Source organism: Cucurbita moschata, unplaced genomic scaffold, assembly GCF_002738365.1.
Source record: "Cucurbita moschata cultivar Rifu unplaced genomic scaffold, Cmos_1.0 Cmo_Scf00073, whole genome shotgun sequence".
Taxonomy (NCBI): Eukaryota; Viridiplantae; Streptophyta; class Magnoliopsida; order Cucurbitales; family Cucurbitaceae; genus Cucurbita; species Cucurbita moschata.
Window position 1 is genome coordinate 27,488 of NW_019268589.1, and position 17,437 is coordinate 44,924.

The 17,437-nt window shown below is 37.5% G+C and overlaps 1 protein-coding gene, 1 long non-coding RNA gene and 1 other non-coding gene across 3 annotated transcripts; 1 reads left to right on the forward strand and 2 right to left on the reverse strand.

Annotated features, from left to right (window-relative positions):
* Nucleotides 1–2,300: 2,300 nt before the first annotated feature.
* Nucleotides 2,301–2,373, reverse strand: TRNAN-GUU. The gene has a single exon. It is a non-coding gene; the product is annotated as a tRNA-Asn (tRNA).
* Nucleotides 2,374–11,446: 9,073 nt separating this feature from the next.
* On the forward strand, nt 11,447–17,387 carry LOC111438344 (60S ribosomal protein L2, mitochondrial-like). The gene is made up of 3 exons (XM_023076247.1): nt 11,447–11,575; nt 11,693–11,827; nt 16,755–17,387. Exons 2-3 carry the CDS (start codon nt 11,713–11,715, stop codon nt 17,270–17,272), a joined length of 633 nt encoding a protein of 210 aa, XP_022932015.1. The 5' UTR covers nt 11,447–11,575; nt 11,693–11,712; the 3' UTR covers nt 17,273–17,387.
* On the reverse strand, nt 14,624–15,690 carry LOC111438347. Its single transcript, XR_002709650.1, has 2 exons — nt 15,149–15,690; nt 14,624–14,996 (listed from the first exon to the last, which is right to left on the reverse strand). It is a non-coding gene; the product is annotated as an uncharacterized LOC111438347 (long non-coding RNA).
* Nucleotides 17,388–17,437: the final 50 nt, after the last annotated feature.

The window sequence follows — 17,437 nt, forward strand, 5'->3', positions numbered from 1 at the left end:
AGTTGTGCCAATAGATTGGTATCCTCACATATCGAACAAAGAACTCTTAAAGAAAAGGAGCCAAGCAAACTTAGTTGTGCCAATAGATTGGTAAATCCTCAAATCCTCACATATCGAACAAAGAACTCTTAAAGAAAAGGAGCCAAGCCCCGGGGAGGTGGATGATGGAAGTCCCACATCGGCTAATTTAGGGAATGATCATGGGTTTATAAGAGAGGAATACTAACTTCATTGGTATGAGGCCTTCTGGGGAAGCCCAAAGTAGTGAACATGGATTTTTAAGTGTGGTAAAAAGTAAACAGTTCAATCCAAAAATAAATAGAAAAAATTGTCAGATGTGGTAAAAAGTAAAATGGTGTTTCAAAGGATATGATGGAGATATAGGAGAGATTTTGGTCTGTTATTAGGGAAAAATTCTATCTTCTTTCATATTTTACTAGTAATAATGATTTTTTTTTTGTTAGCATTGGAAATTATAGGAAATAAGGTTAGAATCAATAAAATTTTAGTGGGCAGTAAGATAGTAGACAAACAATCAATTAAAATTGGCCAACAATATTTGTTTACTGAATGAAAATAAATATAAAATTAGAGAATTAGAGGAATATCTCAATTATAGAATTGAAAATGTTGAATTAGAGGAATATCTCAATTATAGAATTGAAAATGTTTACAAAACTGAAAATCATTTACCAAAGAAAAATAATCGAGGGAGAAGGGAAGATTTGTTTAACAGAATTTAAAAATAAAACAGTAAATATCAGAGGGCATGAAACTCGTTAAATTTTGTCTAACATTAAATATCAGAATTTTAACCCTGTAAATTAGAGAAATAATTTTATAGAGTTCAAACTTGAAACTGATGTCATGAGCTCACATAGGTTGACTTGGATTTCAAAGGACGGAATCGAACTTTCATTGAGGATATATACGTGACAAAGACTTAAGCTAACCAGGTAAGTGGCTTACCCGTCGTAGGTTACGCGTTATTTGCTGTATGTTGGCACGTGCCCGTGGATTTGCACGTGTCATTAAATTGTATGCTAGTTTAATGTGCTTAAGTATGAAATCATGTGAATGTGAATGTATGCTATGTATGCTGCTTAGTTTGATGTGATATGTTATGCATGTGACGATATGTGGTCCTTGAATGATTATGGCATGTTTGTATGGAATATGTGAATGTGAACAGCATGAATTGTATGACATAAAACACAGTAAACTGTCTGGAATCATAACCCTGATAGAAATGTGTATGAAATGTGAATTGAAAATGAGAATGACATGAAGCATGGAACGTGACAGGGGAGTTATGGTCATTAAAGATAAATGTAGAAATAGGGAGACCTCATGCATTATGTGTGTTCATGCATCTGGGGGATACCCTCATCCCATCACGAGGGTACGGACGCGTACATCCAATGGCAGGACAACGATCGTTATGCATTGCATAGCGCTACCGTGACGGTTCTAGTATGCCCACCGGATAAGGACAATGGCCCAGCGGTGTGCGAACTAGCTGGTGAGCCCATACTCGCACGTATGGGCTGTATGTAGAGTATATGGTACACGTCCACGATTACCCGTTAGGATTGCACCGTAGGGAAAACGAAACGAATTGAAACGATAGGTCCCACCATTTCATTGCATGTGATTGTCGCATAATCCCGATAGGGGGTCACTTACTGAGTATTCTAGAAATACTCAAGTCTCGTGCTACTTTACTTTTGCAGATAAGGGCAAGGCACCCATGTGACAACGACGGTGGAATCGAACACCTCGGATCGTGGCACATGCACAGGGTAGTCTAGTAGTTGCACTCCCCTCACTAAAGATATATTTCTGTCCATTTGATATAACCATGATTAGTAAGTCGATCCTTCACAGGTTGTTCGTAACTAGAGCTGGATCAATTTACCGTTTTACCCCTGAAGTTACTTCTTGTTCCTTATGTCTCAATTGGTTTGTGGTCCAACCAGTAAACCGGTCAGTGCTTAAGGGAACTACCTCTCTTCTATCCCTAAAAGTGGGTAGGAGTGAATTCTATCTTGCACCCCACGTCCCCAGTCATTCACCCAGAGCCACTCTCACCCGTGCAAATCTAAGGATAATTCCGAATAAACAGGAGTTCATGGTTAGCTGAGGATTTAAACCGAATTACCTAGGTTATCGAATGAAAAGAAAATCAGTCTCAACAGTAAACGACATTATAAAGTGAGAGTGGCTAGAAGGACAAGAACATGGATTGATCTGGTTGACATTATCAAGAACATGTCGCTAGAAGGAGGGTTCAATAATTTCGCTAGAAGAGGGTTTGAACCTCCGACCTTGTGGTTAACAGCCACACGCTCTAACCAACTGAGCTATTCCAGCCAATTATATAAAATTTTCTAAGCCCACCACTAGTAGATGTTGTTTGCTTTGGCTCGTTACGTATATCCGTCAGCCTCACAGTTTTAAAATGCATCTACTATGGAGAGGTTTTCCAGCATCCTCGCTGGCAGTTTACTAGGGAGAGGTTTCCACACCCTTATAAGAAATGTTTTATCTTCTCTCCAACCGATCTGGAATCTCACAATCCACCCCATTGGGGGCCCAACGTCTTCACTGGAATACTGCCTGGTGACTAGCTCTGATACCATATCTCAAGTCCACCGTTAGCAGATATTGTCCACTTTGGTGCATTACGTATCACCACCAGCCTCACGGTTTTAAAATGCGTCTACTAGGAAGATTTTTCCACACCCTTAAAAGAATTGCTTCCTTACCCTCTCCAATCGCTAGTAGATATATTCCATTTTAGCCTGTTATGGATCGTCGTCAGCCTCACAGTTTTAAAACGCGTCAATTAGTGAGATGTTTCCACACCATTATATGGAATGGTTCATTCACCTCTCCAACCAATGTGAGATTTGTTAAAAAGTAGTCATGATGGCCGAGTGGTCTAAGGTGCTAGACTTTTATCATAAAATGATATGAACTTTTTTATTTAGATCTTTTACCTTTTCGAATTTAAAGCTATATATGGTAGATAGTTATATATATTAGATGGTTATATGTGGTAAAGCTATATATAGTAAACTGAACTATACATATATATATCCCCCTTGGGACAGCTTTGAAAATGTACTTTTTCTGTGTTCTCTCCTACTGGAAATACCTGAATTTATAATGCAAATTCTTTAGCGAGAGTTCTCCTTGCATTTTCTTATCGAGTGTGTGCGTTGTTGGCATTTTCTTATCAAGTGTGTGCGTTGTTGTGCGATTCTACCAACTGGTAATTTATAATACAAATTCTTTAGCGAGAGTTCTCCTTGCATTTTCTCATCGAGTGTGTGCATTGTTGTGTGATTCTACCCACTGGTATCAGAGCTAGGTGAAATTCACCACGATCTGTGAAGATGGAAAGTTCAAAGATTGGAATTGAGAAGTTCAATGGATCCGATTTCAGTTTATGGAAGATGGAGATTGAAGAATATCTTTACTAGAAAGATCTTCACGAACCCCTATTGGGAGTAAAGCATAAGTTCAAATATTGGAATTGATAAGTTCGATGGATCCAATTTCAGTTTATGACGAACCCCTGTTGAGGGTAAAGTCGGATACCATGACCATGAAGGTATTAGGCTCAAATGCGATTTCAACTAGTCGTAACTACCTAAAAAGGGCTCAAATGCGATTTCAACTAGTCGTAGCTACCTAAAAAGCTATCTTATCTTCATAAGAAACACTTGGTTACAATTGCCATCGCTAAAAAGAGGGTTTTGAACCTCCGACCTTCTGGTTAACAGCCACACGCTCTAACCAACTGAGCTATTCCAACCAAATATTTATAATTGTCTGAGCCCACCAATAGTAGATGTTTTATGCTTTAGCTCGTTATGTATCGCAGTCAGCCTCACAGTTTTAAAACGAATCTAGTATGGAGAGGTTTTCTAGTGTCCTCGCTGGCAATCTACTAGGGAGAGATTTTCACACCCTTATAAGAGATATTTTATCTTCTCTCGAACCGATCTGAGATCTCACAATCCACCCTCTTGGGGGCCTAGTGTCTTCGCTGGCACATCGTCTGGTGACTAGCTCAAATACCATTTGTAACAGCTCAAGCCCACCGCTAGTAGATATTGTCCACTTTGGCGCATTACGTATCACCATCAACCTCACGGTTTTAAAATGCATCTACTAGGAAGATTTTTCCACACCCTTAAAAGAAATGCTTCCTTACTCTCTCCAACCGCTAGCAGATATCTTCCATTTTGGCCTGTTATGAATCGCCTTCAGTCTCACAATTTTAAAACGCATCTATTAAGAAAATGTTTCCACTATTATAAGGAATGGTTCATTTCCCTCTCCAACCAATATGGGATCTATTAATTGGTAGTCAGGATGACCGAGTGTTCTAAGGCACCACACACAAGTTTTGGTCCTTGTGAGAGGGCGTGGGTTCAAATCCCACTTCTAACACAATTCAAATTGTTGTGTTTTTTATTTAGATCTTTTACCTTTTCGAATTTAATTACAATAAATGGTGATGTTTAGATATAAATAATAAGCAAAAGAGAGTGAAACTTTTCGAATTTAATTACAATAATCTCTCTACCTTCCCCAAATATCTCCCTAACACCTCCTACAACCCCAAAATGATCTGCAAAAAAACAAAACTGAAAGAAAAAATGGCAGATTTTGGTTCAGAAAAAATCACCTCCTACAACCCCAAAATTATCTGCAAAAAAACAAAAAAAAAACAAAACTGAAAGAAAAAATGGCAGATTTTGGTTGAGAAAAAATGGCAGATTTTGGGTAGGGAACACCTCCTACAACCCCAAAATGATCTGCGAAAAAACAAAAAAGAAACAAAAAAAAAAAAAGGAAATTTTGGTTAGGAAAAAATCTAAGAAAGAAACAAAGGAAAGATAGGAAATTTTTGGGAGAGAAAAATTGGAAATGACCTTCGCTTCAAGCAAATTTAACAGGAAGGAAAAGAAATAGAAAAGTTATGGTAAGTTAGATCTCCTCTTTTTAGAGAGAAAAATTGGAAATGACCTTCAAGCAAATTTAACCCGAAGAAAAAGAGATAGAAAAGTTATGGTAAGTTAGATCTCCTCTTTTGAGAGAGAAAAATTGGAAATGACCTTCAAGCAAATTTAACTGGAAGAAAAAGAGATAGAAAAGTTATGGTAAGTTAGATCTGGAAATGACCTTCAAGCAAATTTAACTGGAAGAAAAAGAGATAGAAAAGTTATGGTAAGTTAGATCTCCTCTTTTGAGAGAGAAAAATTGGAAATGAAGAAAAAGAGATAGAAAAGTTATGGTAAGTTAGATCTCCTCTTTTGAGAGAGAAAAATTGGAAATCACCTTCAAGCAAATTTAACCGAAAGAAAAAGAGATAGAAAAGTTATGGTAAGGAAGAAAAAGAGATAGAAAAGGTATGGTAAGTTAGATCTCCTCTTCTTTTACGAGATAGAAAAGTTATATTAGATCTCTTTTTTTTAAAAAATTTAAGGAAAGAAAAGGAAAATCAAAATCATTTGCCCAATTAATTAGAATAAGATCTCATCTTCCATTAACTATTTAGATTTTAGTTAATATATAGAAATGTTGGTGCAACAGATAAATTTGGTAGAATTCTTTGAGAGAAAATAACTTTGAAAAACTATGAAAGAATGCTCGTTTGATTTTCAATGCCTTCAACCAATGCCAACATACATATATATATATAGGTGATTTGGGACATTTACCATCCATTATCCAAAAAAACATGCACCTATCTAATTAGGAACCAATGAATCCAGTACTTAGACATGTATCTATACATATACAAGTGATCCTTCAACACATCATGTATCTACTAGCGTCCCTTCAACAAGAAATCAGGTCAGATCTTTGAATGAAATCATACATATTTTCCTTTATACAATTATTTAGAATCATATCTCCTCTTCATTTACTAAACTGCTAACCGAATTAAACAAAAAAGAGAGGTTTGAAAAGAAGTAAAGAGAGAGAAAAAGGTAAAGAAATAATAATAATAGAGGGAAAAAAAGTAAACTATTAAAGAGAGAGGTAAAAGAAAATATATATATAAAAAGAGAAGAGAAAGAGAGGGAGGAGGAAAAGGGAAGATTCTACATACTCAAGCACTTTGCCATATTGTTTTTCAAGCTAAGGCAAGGCGCTCTGTTGGGTTTTATGTCCTAAAACTCATAGTTTGTAAACAAAAACATATTCTATTTTCAATAAAGTTATTATTGTTGTTTATTCAGTAAAGATTGTTATTGAATAAAGTGAATTTTACGATCATTAATCTAAATCCAATAAACTAAGAACAATCTCGCTATTATTACTTGAACTATATGTAGAGACATAAGAGTGGATCAAGTTCAAGTATACAGTCAAAATGATCTATAGTATAAGGATAAGGCTGAGTACCTTATTCTGGGGACACTATGGATGCGGCCCACTTTTGTATATGATATAAACAATGTGATCACTAAATTGTACATGTGGAGACATGTGAGTGGGGGCGTCCTATGCAATGAGTATTGCATAAGATCGGACCATGAAGAAAGCCACTCTCACTTTATAATGTCGTTTACTGTTGAGACTGATTTTCTTTTCATTCGATAACCTAGGTAATTCTGTTTAAATCCTCAGCTAACCATGAACTCCTGTTTATTCGGAATTATCCTTAGATTTGCACGGGTGAGAGTGGCTCTAGTTCGCCGACTCAATAGACCTCCCATTTCAGGGGTAAGACTGGGTGAATGGCTGGGGACGTGGGGTGCAAGACGGAATTCACTCCTACCCACTTTTAGGGATAGAAGAAAGATAGTTCTCTTAAGCACTGACTTCAGGTCTTGAACAAGGGGTCCCACCCTCTCATTGGCCTGAGATGAGAGGGATTCGATTTACTGGTTGGACCACAAACCAATTGTTCATTAGAGGATCAGTGAGACATAAGGAACAAGAAGTAAGTTTAGGGGTAAAACGATAAATTGATCCAGCTCTAGTTACGAACAACCTGTGAAGGATCGACTTACTAATCATGGTTATATCAAATGGACAGAAATATATCTATAGTGAGGGGAGTGCAACTATTAGGCTATAGTGGAGTGTCCTAGTAGTTAACGAATGTTGGTTAACAAGGTTAATGAGTTCAGCCGGTTAATCTTGGATCGTTGGAGCCCATGATCTATAGGTCCATTAGGTCCCTCTGCTAGCTCATATCGGACTAAACCATAGAACAATGTGACGAGTGAGTTCGAAGTGTTCGAATTCAAATTAGGGAATATGCGCTACATATATACGATATATTTAACCACATTTTTGTTTTATTTACGAATTAAACAAAAAGAGAGAATCTGAGATATTTAAATAAGATTTAAATATCTTAATCAATTATGTGTCGGAATTGATTGCGATTGACATTTGAATTAATATTAAATATTAATTAAATAGTTTAATTAATCATTTAATGTTACTTTAATTTGAAATTCATTATTCAAATTAATTGTTGAATTAAAATGAAGAAAGTCAAAATGTTGACTTCATTTAATGGAAAAATCCATGTTAGTGGAATTTTGAGGTGTTAAAATTTGGTTTAACCAAACTTGCATGCTTGCCAAATAAACCCCAGAAGTTTGAGTGGAATTTTGAGTGTCAAAATTTGGTTAACTCAAACATGCATGCTTGCCACATAATCCCAAACATTTGAGTGGAATTTTAAGTGTCAAAATTTGGTGATCTCAAATTTGCATGAACATGCAAACATGGCTCTTTAAATAGAGTGATCATGGTACATGGAAGGTCTTCTTCTTCTTGGTGAAAAACCTTGAGAAAAACCTCTCACAAACACTCTCTTCACATATACAAAATCCCTCCCAAGTTTAGTCACTCACCGGATTCCACAATCCCGTTCTAAGGCCGGAGGATAGTGGAGAAGACACTAGTGGTGGTTCGAAACCGGTTCGTGAGGAAAAAGGAGCTTGAAATACAAAAGGTTAGTATCTAAACTCATTAAGTTTTAATACTTATGAACATGCTAGTTATTTAATATAATTGATGTTCTAAAAGTGCCTGAGATCCAAATTGCTTCCGCATGTGTTATATTAACACCATCACGCTCATGTACGGTTGACGGTGGCATCGTGATCAAAGGTTGTGGCGCGTGTATAGGATAGTTGCATATTTAAAATTCCTTGTCTTGGTTAGGATAGGATGTTTGCATTTCATTTATTTAAATTATTTAACTTGTAATTTTTTTTATCTTATTTTGAACTCGAGCATGATGTTTGAAACACGCAAGTTCGGCAGTGTTTTCTAATGTTTTAACGTATTCTGAAGTTTTAAATTTTTTCGCTAATAAAGATGAGCATTCTTAGAGTTATATTCTGCATTAGAGATGAGCATGAGACATTAGTGGCGACTCTAGATATGTGGAAATTTAGGGTCGTTACACTATCATATAGTAAGGCTAATTACTTGGTTGGTCTTAGCTGGCGCTTCTCTACTTTCGAATTTGCTAAGCTTTCGTTCCTTGAAGTTGCTCCAAACGTTACCGGTTGTCGTGTCCTATTATAGTGTCCATTTCATTTCATTAACATTTCACATTTATAAAGTAGTTTAACTTGAATGGATTAAACAGTGCATCATACTGGCCTTATTTATCTTAATCATGGTCAAATCAACTATGGGAGGGTAAAAAACATAAGGGTCGGTATCAGAATTACCAAGCCGAGCGTTTTAAGCCTAAGGATTATGCGCAGCCAAGCTGAGCTATGAAGCCGAGAGGTTCTTTTTGCTGCAAGTTGACGCGTGGCGCAATAAGGCGCAGACGCGTGTGCAGGCTAAATTTGGGTCAAGGCGCGGTCAAGTGTCGATTGCTGGGTCGCGGCGTGGGTGCTGGGCTGCTGTAGATGGGTCTTAGGTAATTGGGCTTCGCCATGGACTGTCAGGTTTTGGGCTGCAGGCATTGCGGGTTGGATAGGCAGACATGGGATCACGGGTGTTGGGCTGCTGAGTTAGGTTGCAACGTTGGGTTGGGTTGGCTATTATAATTGGGTCGTGAGCGTGTGTTGGGTCGAACCAATGGATTGGTAGTGGGTTGTGGGTTTGAGTCTGACCAAGATCCGGATTCGGATATGGATCGACTGATTCGTCTTCTTCGCCCGACTCAACGCTATTAATGGTTTTCTTCTCTCTCCTCCTCCCTGCGGCTATTTCCAAAGTTCTTTCTTATCGTTTTCCTCTTCTAACTCTTTGTTGGACTCTCTACTTCTCTTCCACGAAGCCTCGTTGCTTGTAGATGCCTAAAACGACAGACCTATGAGCTTCTTAAAACCTAAAAATTGAATCTAGTTTCCGATGACACGCGACGTTATTCAAACATATATAGGTTACCTCTCGTGTATGTGGGATCGTCGGTGATCTTTTTCATGTCGTGAACCAAGCGTTTCATTGTCTGGTTTGGTTGTTGTAGGTGTGAGTTCGTGGTTTTGGATTGTTAGGTTATGAAGTCTGCTATTTATTTCTAGCTTAGTCAACGATTATACATAGTAAAATTATATACTATGACATATAAAGTTAATTGTCATAAATAGTAAATAGGTTTGTATACTAGAAAACTATATACGGTAAAGCTATGGTAGATAGTTATATACAGTAGATGCTATATATGATAAATAAACTAAACTATATATATCCCTTAGGTATAGAGTTGAAAATGTACTTTTCTGTATTCTTTCCTACCGTACATACCTAAAGTCATCAATACAAATTCTTTAGCCATGAGTTCTCCTTGCATTTTCTCTTTCTTTTTCTTTGTGTTCATCTAGATTGATTGTGTGCGTTGTAGTGCGATCTTAACAACTGGTATCAGAGTTAGACAAAATTTACCACGATCTGTGAAGATAGAAAGTTCACAGACTGGAATTGAGAAGTTCGATGGACTCGATTTTGGTTTATGGAAGATGGAGATTGAAGATTATCTTTACCAGAAAGATCTTCACGAACCCTGGTGGGGGTAAAGCCGAATACCATGACCACGAAGCAGTGGAAGCTCAAGGATCGATAAGCCTTAGGGTTGATTCGGTTGATGTTATCCAGAAATGTGGCGTTCAACATCCTCAAGAAGAAGACAACGTCAGTGTTAAAATATGATTTGGATGCTAATTATATGGTTGAAGTTGTATCTTTTTTCAACTAGTCGAAGCTACCCTAAAAAGAACTAAAAATTATCACACACACTCTAACCAACTAAGCTACTCTAGCAAGTTATTTATAATTGAGAGCCCACCATTAGTAAATGTTGTCTGCTTTAGCTCGTTACATATCGCCATCAGTCTCACCGTTTTAAAATGCATCTACTATAGAGAGATTTTCCAGCATCCTCGCAGGTAGTCTATTAGGGAGAGATTTCCACACCCTTGTAAGAAATGTTTCATCTTCTCTCCAACTGACCTGGGATCTCACATTCCACCTCTTGGGGGCCAGCATCTTCGTTGGTACACCGCTTGGTGACTAGCTTTGGTACCATTTGTAACAGCTCAGGCCCACCGCTAGTCAATATTGTCCACTTTGGCGCATTACGTATCACCATCAGCCTATGACCATCACTTTAGCATGCATCGTCAACATCAACACATCGTAAAACATCATCATACATCATACGTCCTATATCATAATCATAAAGCATAAAGGACACGTGCTAGTGCAACTAGGCATACATCAAACAATTGCCTAGACTATCCTATAGTAAGGCCCGCAAACTTGAAGATATGTGACATGTGTGTTATTTGGAGTCAAAAGTGAATCCAAAGGTTATAGAATGCTTTCGAAGAAGATCGTGAATGACATTGAATTTTTTTTTTTTTTTTTGAAGGTGAAACAAAATTGGACTATGAAAGAATGAGAAATACAATTCAACCAGTTGCTAAAAATAGATTTTCAGTAGTGGTTGTCCCACATCTGACAGTAAGTGTGTAGTTTTTTTAAGTGTTGATTCTTGAACTATGAGACCTTACCCTCTCACGGACCTGAGAGGTACTTAATTTATGATGTATCGTAAACAACATTTTCATTAGAGGATCAAAAGTAATTAAGGTATATTTATATAATTATAAATAATGTATTAATTTTTATATAAACAATTAAATTTGTTTATATTCTAATTTATAAATAATGTATTAATTTTTTATACTTTAATAAATTTTTTATTAGTTTTAATAAATATATGAATTTTAATTTAACCTTCCAAATAAGTCCACAAAATTTTAAATTAAGTTTTAGGCTTATTTCATAATTTTTAAAATTCAATTTATATCAAATAAATGTATTAATTATTCCAAAATACAAAATTGTATTTGAAAAAAAAAAAACCCCGGTTTTGTTTTAGTATTTGAAAAAAATCGGATCGGTTTTCTGTTTTGTAAAAAACCCAGATAAAACCGGTCTGACATTCACTCAGTCCATTACTTCATACTAGTCCTCGTCTCTGGATCTGGCGAGCAGCGGCAGCCGAAAGCCACAAAACCCTCTCCGGCCGTCGTATTTTTCTTTGCAATCTCATCTCTTTGAGGTAACATTCTCTAATTTTCTTTCCCTTCGATTTCTTCATTGCAAGTGTAGATTCTTATGCTTTCGACTTCATGGTTGTGATTTCTGTGAACTTACATTTCGTTTTGATTATATGAAGAAACTCAAATACCTTGAATCATGGCTATGAAATCCGCGGCCTCGGCTGCTCTTCGGGGCCTCAGGAGTTTCTCTTCCAGAAGTTCTATTTCAGCTCCGATCAATAAGGAGCCCACCTCCGACCTCTTAGTTTCTGGTAAGTCCTTCTTCTCAGTTCTACGGCTTTCTTTGTGTTTACTTTCTTCGTCTTTTGATTTTGACTTCAAAGATTTCATTCTGGTTGGAATGTTTGTCTATTGTGAAGCGTATTGTGATTTGATTGCTACCTTTTTATTCTCTGGATCGCAGAATGTTAATGTACATTTTTGGTTTTTGTTACTTTCTTCATTTGTTACGTCCGAAGTACTGAATCTCTGGTGTAATTCTGAACTCTGAAAGGGTTTTATTGATTGATTGATTGATTGGTTGGTTCTCGTCAATTAATGGTTTCATCTTCTAAGGAAATTGAACGCTTTTGTTTTGTTGTTTGGGTTAAATTCTTTTTTCCATTGGGAGAAAATGCTAAGCTTTTGACTGTTATACTTGGAAAGGGGTTTTAGAATGTTCCATGCGCTGGGGAAGCAACAAGGCCAGGTGGTAACTTGGCTATATAAAGAAGAACACAACTGTAATTTGGAGCCTTTTTGTGTAACTTTTGTTTTCTTCCAAGGAAACAGAATTTTCTCTGAAGAAAGTTGTACAAGGTTCCCAAAAGAAGCAAATAAAAAACCAATCTAGAGCCGAAAACTTACAAGAAAAACTATGTAACATCCCAAACCCACTGCTAGTAAATATTGTCCGCTTTGGCCCGTTATGTATCGTCAACCTCACAATTTTTAAACGTGTCTACTAGGAAGAAGTTTCCATGCCCTTGTAAGAAATGTTTCGTTCTCCTCTCCGACTGACGTGGGATCTCACAATCCACTCCCCTTGGGGCCCAAGGTCCTCGCTGGCACACCGCCTGGTGTCCGGCTCTAATACCATTTGTAACAGCCCAAGCTCACTGCTAGCAGATATTGTCCGCTTTGGCCCATTACGTATCGCCGTTAGCCTCATGGTTTTTAAAATGCGTCTACTAAGGAGAGGTTTCTACACCCTTGTAAGGAATGTTTCATTCCCCTCTCTCATCGATGTGGGATTTCGCAAAGTCAAACCATCCAACAGACATATTGATATCCATACAAACCAAACACAAACCAAACACAAACCAAACGAAACAGAAAAAGGACATCCCCTGTCACCCACAAAGTGTCGCACAAAGCTTAACCATCATACTCTTGCCACATTTTAAAAAGGAAACTTGCAAAAGCTAATCGCTAATCTTTCTCTCCTTCACCAATGGATAACAACAATCTCCAGTTTCCATATCAACATCTTCTAACTAAACTGCAGAAAATATTGAGACACCTCCGACCCGAGGCTACAGCATCATAGTGTAAGCCATTGCAAACTACAGTGAAGCTAGTAGAGAGGATTACCATGTCTTTGAAGCTGAATAGCATTATCTTCTAACTGAAGCCTACAAAACCTTCTGCACTTCGTTTTTTTTTTCTCTTCTTAACTAAGAAACTATGCATACAATCAAACAAAAGGTGGAACAAATCAGTCTAGGTGTAGTGGGGCCTTCCAATTGTTATTAATAAGCACATCTCTTGTTAATAATAACTTTCCTACTCGTGCTCATTTTGGTTCTTTTTGTAATGGTGTTAAGCTCGACTCTCGTGGATGTGCTCAAACCATCGGAAATTCTTTAGAGCTCTCTAACTGTCTACACTTGCTTTTCAATCAGCAGCCTTTTCTCTTCTTATTAATCACCCGATCTAAAACAAGGCTGATGTTATTTGGCTCAACTTTATTTGGAACTTTCAATGATGCACTTGGATTGGAAGAAACCAATTAATATTTGTGGGAGAAGACCAAAATTTCTCTTCTTTTATGGATGTAGGCTTAACAATCTCTTGTAACTACTTATTTTCTGGTTTTTTGGCTAATTGGAGAGCTTTTCTGTAATCTTCTTTAACTTTGGGGGCTAGTATTTTCCCCTCTCTTTTGTATATTCATTGTTCTAATGTAATGTCATGTTTCCAATAAAAAAGAATAATACTGCAGATCCCATCCATAAGCCTTGATCACTTAAAAATTACTAAAATACTCTTATTGTTGTGACAATCTTGACTCGAAGCTTGAAGACAAGACAATCTCCAACTTAACGACCACCAATTGAGAATCAACCTAGCTTCCTTTCCATGCATCTTCAAAATTTTGGAATTGTGAAATCCCACATCGATTGGAGAGGGGAAGGAAGCATTCCTTATAAGAGTGTGGAAGTCTCTCCCTAGTGGACACAGTAACAAGCCAAAGCAGACAATATCTGCTAACGGTGGGCTTGGGCTATTACAAATGGTATCACAGTCTAACACCGAGCAGTGTGCCAACGAGGATGTTGGGCCCACAAGGTGGTGGATTGTGAGATCCCACATCGGTTGGAAAGGGGAAGGAAGCATTCCTTATATGGGTGTGGAAACCTCTCCCTAGTAGACGCGTTTTAAAATCGTGAAGCTAACGACGATACATAATGGGCCAAAGCAGACAATATCTGCTAGCGATAGGTTTTGGGCTGTTTCAGTAATTGCATTACCTTCCATCTATTTCCTCTTAGGACCACAACAAAGCTCACTCTAATGTCACAACTTAACGATCTTTGACACTACACTCGAGATAATCAAAACTCCGAAAGCTAAGCCCTTAAAAACTCAAGAGAACATCCCACCATCTGCAACCATGCTTCTCCTCTTCATTTCTAATCTTTCCTTTTTTTTTTTCTGGCTTTTCTTTTCCATCTTTTTGTTCATCTAAACCAAACCCTTTCATACAAACTATCTGAACCAGCTGAATATGGATGCTAATAATTCTAAATCAAAACTTGAATCTGTTTATCATCTGCATCACTCTTAAAAAAAAAAAAAAATAAGACGACTATTCATTCAGCTTCTTGGACCTTAGCCACCTAACCTTCCACATAAGAAATTTCATTAGCAAAGAACCTGTAAAATGGACCTTTACTTCGTTGACCACTTCCTTTGATCAAAGCAAGGCACCTAAGCGGGACTCTTCATCCTTTCAATATACAGCTTCTGCAAAAACTTTTTCTGTTTTTGGTGGCTCCTTTTCTTTAGGTTAGTCTCTGTTTCCATATTGTCTTTTGTACGAATTGTCCTTAGAAAATAATAATAATGATGATTGTAAATGTGGATGACAATATATATGAAATGAATTATGCTTAGCCTAATGTTTTTGGAGAAGATAGCTATAACAGCCAAAACCCACTGCTAGCAGATATTGTTTTATTTGGATCTTCCCTTCCAGGTTTCCCCTCAAAGTTTTAAAACGCGTCTGCTAGGAAGAGCTTTCCACACCCTTATAAGGAATTCTTCGTTCCCCTCTCCAACCGATGTAGGATCTCACAATAGCTATATACAAATTAATACTAATTCTTGAGATAATATGGCTTTGGATTCTTGCAATGATTTAAAGTATGACTTGGCATACATCACCCTCAAGCAAGAGAATTGTGCTTCACCTCTTTATGTGAGGTGCACACCTGGTGCCTTTTAGCCATGGATTTTTTAGGGGTCTTTGGCCAAAAATTGTTGGGTTCTGGTTTCATGAAACAAAGTCTAACCATCTCCCGATAAGAACCTTCATTTCCTAAACTTTCTGTTATGATTTTTTTTCATTTTTTAACTTCTTTGTATACGGTTTAAACCATGTACTTACAGAAGTGCCCATATTTTATGCATAAGTTGCTTTTGATCTAACTTTTGGTAAAATGTTTTACTCAAAAACTTATCCATAATATCATTAAAAGTATAAGGACTAAGTCGATGCAAATAAGAAAGAAAAACCAAAAGTAAAGGGATCCCTCCAAGTTAACGCTAGCAAGAAAAGTCCCCATGGAAGAACAACAAAAACAGCAACCCATCCACTTTCAACAATTAATTGAACATTACCCAAAAAAAAAAAAAAAAAATTGATTACATTGTAGAATAAAAATTGTAAGTTGACCGCCAGCAGATATTGTCCTCGTTGGGTTTTTCCTTCCAAACTTTGTCTCAAGGTTTTTAAAACGTGTATGCTAGGGAGAGGTTTCCACACCTTTATAAAGAATGTTTCGTTCCCCTCTCTAACCAATGTGGGATCTCACAATCTACCCCTTCAGGGTTCAGCATCCTCGCTGGCACACCACCCGGTGTCCACTCCCTTTAGAGCTCAGCATCCTCGCTGGCACACCACCCGGTGTTCACCCCCATTTAGCGCTCAACATCCTCGTTGGCACACTGCTCGATATTTGGCTCTGATATCATTTGTAACAGCCTAAGCCCACCGCTAGCCGATATTGTCCTCTTTGGGCTTTTTCTCAAGGTTTTTAAAGCGTGTATGCTAGGGAGAGGTTTTCACACCCAGAATGCTTCATTTCCCTTCCCAACCGACGTGGGTCACAAAAATGGACTTGACAGAGGACACAAAAAAGATGCTTTAACTCTTTGCGAAGCCCCATCTAACAATTCATTGAAGCTTGTTTTTTTTTTTTTTTCTTTGGTTCCTTTCAGACCAAATACTCCAAGAATAGCTTTGGCCGCATTTCTTTATCATAGTTTAGCTTTTTTCTTCAACTTCGCAGCACATAATTAGAAATTGTTCTCAAGCTTTTATCAAACACCCATGCCAAAATGAAAGTCTCGAAAAGCTGTTCTCAAATCTTACCATTGTAAGGACAGTGAATGGGTTAGTGAAATTAATCTTCACCTGCTACAAACAGTGGCTGAACTGAGCTATTCAACGTCAAAGCAAGGTACTTCCAACTCAATGTTGTCCTCTGTGTTAAGTTTACTCAAATAAGCTAGTTTTTGGAACAGAAAAGACCGATAATTATATATATATATTTTTTTTCTTTTGCTTTCAATTATTATCATTGCTACATGATCACCTGAAGAATGAAGAAACCTGGACAGATGAGAGATTACTGAAGAATGTTTTCTTCTAGTGTCATTATGTTAAGATTACTTTTACGTCATTCTTATCAGATATAGCTGGGACATATGGTCGGACATTACGTGAACGAATGACAAATTACATGGCTACCCTTGACATCAATTCACAAATTGGAAGCTGTATGCCACTTTCTGCTATGCGCATTGGTACGATTATCCACAACATCGAGATGAATCCAGGTCAAGGTGGGAAGCTCGTGCGGGCAGCAGGAACATGTGCAAAGATATTAAAAGAGCCAACGTCAAGATACTGCCTGGTGAGACTCCCATCAGGTACAGAGAAGTTGATTGACTCTAAGTGCAGGGCGACAATCGGTCAGGTGTCTAACCCAAGCCATGGAACCCGAAAACTGAGAAAGGCAGGGCAAAGCCGGTGGTTGGGTCGACGACCAGTGGTTCGAGGAGTGGCGATGAACCCGGTGGATCATCCTCATGGAGGAGGTGAGGGTAGGAGCAAGAGTAGTGGGAGCTTTGGGAAGGGGTCTCGCACACCCTGGGGGAAGCCAACTAAGTGTGGTTACAAGACTGGACCTCTCAAACGCAAAAAATAGAGCAACCAGTTGTTGGAGAGGATAGTGTGAAATGTTCTCTTTTTAGGCTTTTTGTAATTTGTACTTTTGTTTAGAACAAAAGAATATTGCTTAACTTTAAAAATTTTCGATAATATCTTTAAATATAATAAAAAAAAATAAAAAATATATTTATCGTTAGTATCC